Below are 8025 nucleotides of genomic sequence, written 5' to 3' on the forward strand. Positions count from 1 at the left end.
ACCACCAACGACCGGCCGGCTGCCAAACAGCTGAGCTCTCGTCCACAAACCAACCCGGGACCTGCGACCCGGTCGGAACCGGGGACTGGAACCGGGACTGGAACCGGGACTGGAACCCGATCGCTCTGCCAGTTGTTCACTACGCGTGTTCAAGCAAAGCTTGTGAAAGTCGCACCCGGGTGTGAAGAGCTTGTGAAAACAGACGCTTGTTTACAGAGTCGCCGGGTCCCCTCCCATCCCCCCTACCCCCCCCCCCCCCCCCCCACCCCCCTAACCCCCCCAGGCCCGGAGTCTGGCGCTCTCCTTTAAATCAATTATCACCCGCCTGCGTTTAGCAGCTGCTCGCTGACCCCTAATGACAATCATTAACCGGGAGCCGGTTTAACGGGCTCTTCGTCGACCCCCCCCACCCCCCCCCCCCCCCGGGGAAGGAGGGGGAGGGGGGGCTTGTTTCAGAAAAATTTAGTTCACACATTTTGTAAAACGATATCCGTCTAGCCTCCTGGGTGCCAGAGAAAGTTTATACGTTTGTCTGCATGTATTTATATATTTACTGGTTTGTATGAATGCGTTTGACCAACTTTTTTCGCAAAAAACTACCGGAATTGCACGAAACATTCAGGGACGATCCGTCGTCATCCAAGGACCGGTCGGTTAGATTCTGGGACGTCAGCCGCTCACCGTTTCCGAATAAATCCCCAGGAACCATGAAAGGAAAAGATCTAAGGAGATCAGCCTCTGTTGCCATGGATACAAACGTGGCTTTGGAGACGGTCTGCACTCTGCCGAGTGTAGCTCTAGTTTTGTAATGAAGAGTATTGTGCTTTATACGCCCATATTGGGAAGAGGAGGAAGCACTTCCTGTCGTGGTGCCATGTGCCAGAGACAGAACTGCTTCATTGTGGGAGGAGTCAAAGGGGGGGGGGGGGGCTATCTTGATTGTGATTGGCTAAACCCCCCCCCCGATGACACTATATAGGGTTTGATTTCTGATTGGCTGCTTGGAGCAACACACTTTTTAAAACCTGGAACAAGCCGGGGAGAGAGAGGACACACTTTCTTCACCTCTGGGACGTCGTTCCAGATGTGGAGACGATTATTACTGCTGGACAACTTTTAGAAAGTGGATTTTGCACCATTTGACCACGTCAACTTCCTGAAACGCCGATGTCGTCGTCCCAAATCTCCATCAACCACCTGAAGTTGTTGAAACTAAACCTTCTGCCTCTCCAACGAGCGAAACGTCTTCAGAGGCTCAGATCAACCAGGGTCTTGTCTTTTTTACTCGAAAACCTGTGAACGGGGCCCGGATGTGTCGACACACACACACACACACACACACACACACACACACACACACACACACACACACACACACACACACACACACACACAGGGCTTCACTTATCGCCGACTGATGATAGCAGGTGACGTCTGGCGAGCGCGGAGCTCTGTGTGGTCCCTTCCTCCTCCTCCCACCATGAAAAGGGAGTCTTTTTTCAGAAAAGCGGGCCTCCGTCCATACCACCATGTCAGTCAGCACCACCCCCCCCCCCCCCCACCCGCCCCCCCCACCCGCCCCCCCCAAACACACATGAGATCTAACCCCGCTGCAGATACAGTGAGCTCTGTGTAATTGCTGGAAGATCCACAGTCGCCTCATTTATGGCGGTGTGTTCTTCAAGTGGCGTATTTACGACCCCCCCCCTCACCCCCCCGATTGAAACGTAAGTAAGTTGATGATGTGATGATGGAAATCCTCCCATCTGTTTCACGGCTGACGTGAATAAGCTGGTTGTACTGCGGCTGAAAACGAAAGGAGGTTATCATCCCGGAGGGTTGTGGAGGAAGTTTATTTTTTACTTTTTGGGGGGGGGGGGGAGGGGTTGGGGGGGGGTTCTCTGGTATTCGTCAGTTCGTAGAGCTGGACAGCGTCAACGCACCTCCCCGGGCCGGCTGCCGCTCGGCGAGGCGTCTGTTTGGATCTGCAGCAGCGGAGCGATAAATCAACAGTGGGAGTCTCTGAGCTCGGGGTTTCAAACTGATGCAGAAGAGGAATTAATGGATGCAGGTATTTGCTGCCCCCCCCCCCTACAACCCCCCCCCCCCCTACAACCCCCCCCCCCCCTCCTCCTCCACCCCCCCCACTGCTGGACGTGCTCCCAGCATTGTCCTCCAATCCACCAAACACCTTCGAATAAATGACTTCCATCTGTTATTACAGCAGAACTACAACATGTTCTATAGAGGGGACTTCTTCTCCAGGGGGGGTGGAGGAGAGGGAGAGGGGGGGGTGGAACGGCGGGATCAGATCCAGGTTTTCTCCGCCAAAAGGTCGTCCCGGGGTTTTTGTTTGTGCTGGGATTTGCATCTGCAAACACATCTTCACCCCTGAAACAACAAGCCGGAGCCCACTGAGCCGCGGAGGGTGTCGACTGCGACGCGGCGGCAAAAGTGGCGGCGGTTGGTTTTTCCTCCGTCGGGTGCCGGGGGTTTGGTGTGTCGGGGCTTTTAGCCAAGCGCGATCGCAGTCCTTTGTTAATGATCGTTACCGGCAGAAGGTGGAATCTTGGGAGTTTTTCCCCCCCTCGAGATTAAAGTCTCATTGGGACGTTTTCCCAAACTTTTCTCTGCTTTTGCCGGAACAGAAATCTAAGTAAGGTTAATAAAAAAAAAAAATAAACGACCTTATTGTTCATTTTCAGGAAAAATCTACTTTTTTGGACGTAAAACAAGACATTTTGCTCACAGGATCACTTGTTCGTTTTGAAAGCATCTTTAAAAGTGAGAATAAAAGCAGCTTTAAGAAAAGAATAACTCATTTGCAACCTGAAAAAGGTTCGAAAATCACATTATGAGGAACTCGGTGGCCACAAACGTCGCTCATTTTTCACTTTTTCAAAAAAAAAAAGCGACACAATCGGCTAAAAGAACAGAAAAAAAACCTACATGTGACCTGGAAAAATGTTTGAAAATGACATTATCCAGTCAAACAATGTCCTTTCTTTTAATTCAATGATGTTATAACAACTAAAAGGTCAATTTAAGTAGAAGTAAGTGAAATTTCCACTTTACAGGACACAGCGTTGAACATTTCTCCATATTTTAAACCTGATCGAAGCCAAAAGAAACAACAGGAATTTACCTTTAGAGCAGAAGTTGTCAAAATGTAAATTTATTTCAACGTACAGTAAAACTTAGCCAATGATGGTCCGTGACTTACTGGAAGACAGGAAACCACACATAGACGTAAAGTGTTAAGATGTAAAGATATTTTTGGCAATATATTTAAGAATTCGCTGGATTTTGACTGACATGATAACATTTCTAGATTTCACTCAATGTTGACTGATCTCATTGTGTAGATAATGGAGAATATTGAGTTAAAATAACCTTCCAGGTGGGAATGAGCTCAGTTTTCAGGACGTATGAAGGAAATTCTCTTTACAGTTGTGAAGGACGGCGATCTCTTGAACTGTGGTCATTTCTTTTCATTTTTCTTGCATTTTAAGGTCAGAAACTATATTTATCAATTAGAAACATGAGAGTTTATTAGTGAAATTGTAATACAATGCAATTTTGCCATGAAGATAATGCACTTAAATACAAATATTAGCATCTCACTTAAACTGTCATTCAATTCTGATTGAGTTTGAGATGAAGAAGATAATGCTGAATGTTGTGTGTTAAAAGAAACTTAAAGATGGGAAGGAGATTAAATTTCAGTTTCTCATCATAGTGAAGGAAAAGTGTGCGACGAGCCCCTTGACGACTCATTCTGGTCATTTTTCACAATTTCCCTGCAGTTTGAAGCCAAAAGAACTATTGGAAATCATTAAAAATATATTTAAAATCTTTATATATCATGATTGCACTAAGAACACAATGACACGTTTATTGTGTGTCATGTTGATAATGCAGAATATTGTTTTAAAATCCCTTTAAGGTGATAAAGAGCAAAGTTTTCATGACAAACAAAGGAACAAGGAACTTCTCACCATTTATCTTAATAGTTTTGAAGGAAAGTTGGGTTGTGCTCCATCGACTTTTTTTTTTTTAACCTTTTTTTCCACAATTCTTTTTGCATTCCAAGGCCGATAAACTGTAAAGGACGAATCCAATCCGCGAGGGGAAATGCTCCTATTTCTAGATTGTATTCAATTGATCAACTTTGCGACTTGGATGACGCTGAATATTGCGTTGAAAGAACCTTTAAAGGAGGACGGCGGGGGGGGGGGATTTGGTCATTATTCACGATTTGCTTGTAGTTTAAAGCCAAAAAGATGCGACGCGAGTGGTTTATAGAGCAGAAATAGAAAATAAAAAAAGAACGCATGAACTGGGGAAAAAAGTCATGAGAAATGACAATGCCCCCTCGAGCTTGGTGGGGGGGGGGGGGGGGGGGGGTGTCAGAGGGGGGTCGGAGGTTTTACCTGTGGTCCCGGTGGCCGCCGTGGCGTTGGGCTGCGTCATGGCGATGCACACGTCGTCCTGCGGATACTTGTCGCAGTTGAGCATCTCCGGCCACGGGAAGCCGAACGCCTCCATGATGGGGGTGCAGCTGTCCCGCACCGCCTCGCACAGCCAGCGGCACGGCAGGATGGGCCGCTCCAGGCACACGGGCGCGAACAGCGAGCAGAGCAGGACCTGCGTGCCCGGGTGGCAGTTCTTGTGCACCAGCGGCACCCAGCTGCTGGCCTGCTGCTTCACCTCGGCCATGCTCTCGTGCTCCAGCAGGTTGGGCAGCAGCATCTGGTGGTAGCCCACGTTGTGGCACAGCCGCAGGTCGTCCGGGATGTCCACGCACTGGGGGGGCTTCCCGTAGCTGCGCCCGCCGTGGTACGAGTCCGACTTCCAGCTCAGGTACTCGTACTCCGACGCGCCGCACGCGCCCACCAGGGCCACTGTCACGGCCAGCCGCAGCAGCCGGAGCACGCGCTCACAACTCATGTTTTTTGGTTTTTGTTTGTTGCAGTTTCTCTTTGTTTTGTTTTTGGGGGGGGATAGAGATGAAAGCGATGTGAGCTCAGTGCGGAGGGAGCGCGCGCCTCATGAAGGGGAAGGAACGCGAGCGCAGGAACGGAGGAGAAGGAGGAGAAAAAGGAGAAAAAGCGGCTCGTAAAAGTCCACAGACAGTCTCCTTCTCTCTGGCTGCAGCCCCGTTGCGCTCCTCTGCTCTGCTCCGCGGCGTCTGGAGGGTTTTGCTTGTGTGCGTCTGAGGAGGTAGAGGCGCTCTGCCCCGCGCCGGCCTGCGGGAACAAGAGGGGATTGTAAAAAAAAAAAAAAGAAAGAAAAAAAAGTGCGCAGCGGCCAATCGGAGCGCGTCTGCGCCTTTTGGCACCGCGCTGTCAGTCAAAGCGCTTAATTACCCAGTGTGTAAAAACTCTCCAGGAGCCCCTCCAACCCCCCCCGACACCCACCCCCCCCCCCCCCCCCCACCCCCCCCCCCCCCGACCCCCCCCCTCTTACTGCTCCCAGGCTCGCACTTCCTTTGTCACCGCAGAAATACTCGCGAAAAAGGAGCGTGACGATGCAGCTTGAACGAGCAAAAAAAATGCGTAAAATCGCCATTCCTTGGTGGAATCGCGTTGCGTTTGGCCATATTCCAATATTTTCGAATGTGTTTTATTTTGAAATGATACATTAGAATTCCTTAATATTGACTCGGGATCATTAAAGTCGGAATGAATCCCACAACAACCCGGGATCCTGGAGTTATTCCAACTTAAAATCCAGTGAAATTATGCAGTGTTTGGTCATTTTTCAACTTTTAGAGTGGCTTTATTTTGAAATGACACATCACAGTTCCTTAATAGTAACTGAGTGGTAGGCTGGGATGGTCGAGTGTCACTGTGACGTGGAATGACCTCATAACAACACGGAATTCTGGAGTAAAATCTAATTGAAATCAGGTATATTGTAGTTTTTAAATTGATTTTATTTTGAAATGGTACATCCGGATTTCCTAACATAAACTGAGTGTTATCCTGGGGTGGTCACCTGAATCAATAATACAACTAATCAAAATGTTAACTTCAAATAGATTTTTCTTTTAATGCAAAGTTTACAATAAAATGCTAAAAAGAATATTTTAATCCCACTCATACTTCATTTGAAATAACTTTTTATAAATAGTCTTTAGCTTGAATATATCATTCTTTAGAAGAGTTCTCAAGGATTCACAGTGAGTGATTGGAGCTTTTATTTTGAAATGGGTTGGAAGACGTAGTACACTGCATATTTGCTCAGTCACAGCAGCAGAAGGGCTCACTTGACTTTGTTTTTTAAAACTGCTTTTTGAACCTGCTTTATCCACGTTTCTATGGAAATTCACATCCAAGTTTGTTTTTTTAAACTAAAATTAACCCAGCAGTGAACGGAAACTCCACAAACATGTCAAAATAAAAATGATCAAGTTGATATTTGTTATGCACATTCTTTCAATAAATTACACTTACTTAGAAGTTGTAAAATCCCCAAGTTACAGTATAAAATGGCACCAAAAATATACAAAAAAATGCCTTTTTTCAGCAGTACTGAAGAGGAACAAGTTTGAGAAATGAGGACAGAAATCCAGCCCATGGTCAAAGACTTTTTTTTGTTTGTTTGTTTGTTTCAAGAATAAGTTTTTTGCATTTACACGGCGAAAAGATTTAACATCTAATTATCTGTATTATTGTTATTATTATTATATAATGCCTACTGCTAATGGCTCTGCCACTGCACCTTACTATTTATTTATCTTGCTTTGATCTCCTGCTTGTTTCTAAGTGCCCATGTTCCGTTCTGTGTTTTACTTTATGTCTTATACCCACATATTTTACTTTTATTACTATTCTATTGTATTTTATAATATCCGTATGTACCAGATTGCTGCAACAAGACAATTTCCCTTCGGGGATGAATAAAGAGTGCTGTGAAAAGTGGAAGCATATTAAAAAAAACCAAGAAGAGAAAAGAAGTGGGCCCAGAGCGGGGCCTTGGGGCACGCCGCATTCGACTCCCACCGCCGCTTTTGTTTGCAGCGGGACTCCGATGTGAGGCGCACACACGCCGCCGACCCCTAATGGGAGGATTTCCATCCGTATGAAACGAGCCGCCGCCGCCGCCGCCGCCGCTCAGCTTGAGGCCCGGCGTCCGTCGCTGATGGAATCGGCCGGAGATAAAGCGACTCATCTGGAAGACAGACACCCGGCGGTGGTTAGGAAAAAACCCCGCCGCCTCATTGTGGAACCCAGGAACGCTTGAGAGCTTGTGCAACACGGGACTGCGACTGAATAGTCATCATCGAGTTAAAAAAAAAAAGAGGTAAAACAAGACGTCTTCATTCATCAAGTTAAAAAAAAAGGAGTGAGAATCTCTTGTTTCGATGAGCGTCTCTGGAGAGCCTTGTCATGTTTGCACTCTGAGACGTAAATGGTAGGCGAGAGGCCACAACCAGGCCGGGGACTCTTTTCATTCCGGCGGTTCACATAATGTGTTTTGCGGGGAAACACGATTCCACCCACGAGGACACGGAAACATGAAATTACCAGAGTTTTCTGTCATAATAGACTAGATTCCTGCAGGTTGTGATCTGCTGAGGCGTCATTAACCCTTTCGTGGAGGAGAAACTCCCTCGTTCCTGCACCAGTCTTACGGGAACGACGGCGAAATGATCGTTAATAAACTCTCAAATAAATGTTGATTTTTTAAAACTTTTTAAAACTGATTTATCAGCTTTGATGAATCACAGAGTGGGGGGAAAAAGAAGAGTTTTGAAAGAAAAGAGGTTAAGGAGAGCCTCTGTGAGTTATCCTGTCATTAAGTTTGATCAAAATAAACCAAACAAAAGTTGCTTTGCAGAGCCCTGAGGCCCCCCAACCCCCACCCCCCCCCACCCCCCCACCCCTACTCCAGGCTGATAAGGCCTGAGGTGTAAAAGCCCCCCATTTAAATGGAAACCAATTTGCATTCAATTGTGTTGTTAACGGTCCTGCTGGAGCGAGAGGAAAGAAAGCAAAGCACTTAATTTGACTGGAAGTG

The 8025-nt window shown here is 47.0% G+C and overlaps 1 protein-coding gene across 1 annotated transcript in view; it reads right to left on the minus strand.

Annotated features, from left to right (window-relative positions):
• Nucleotides 1-5275, minus strand: part of LOC308131987 (secreted frizzled-related protein 1-like) — a 20624-nt gene extending 15349 nt beyond the window's left edge. Inside the window, exon 1 of the mRNA XM_080498918.1 lies at nucleotides 4434-5275. Coding sequence (XP_080355044.1) covers nucleotides 4434-4950 — 517 coding nt within the window. The 5' untranslated portion in view covers nucleotides 4951-5275. The remainder of the gene's footprint in view (nucleotides 1-4433) is intronic.
• Nucleotides 5276-8025: the final 2750 nt, after the last annotated feature.

Source organism: Blennius ocellaris, assembly GCF_963422515.1.
Source record: "Blennius ocellaris genome assembly, chromosome: 7".
Lineage (NCBI taxonomy): Eukaryota > Metazoa > Chordata > Actinopteri > Blenniiformes > Blenniidae > Blennius > Blennius ocellaris.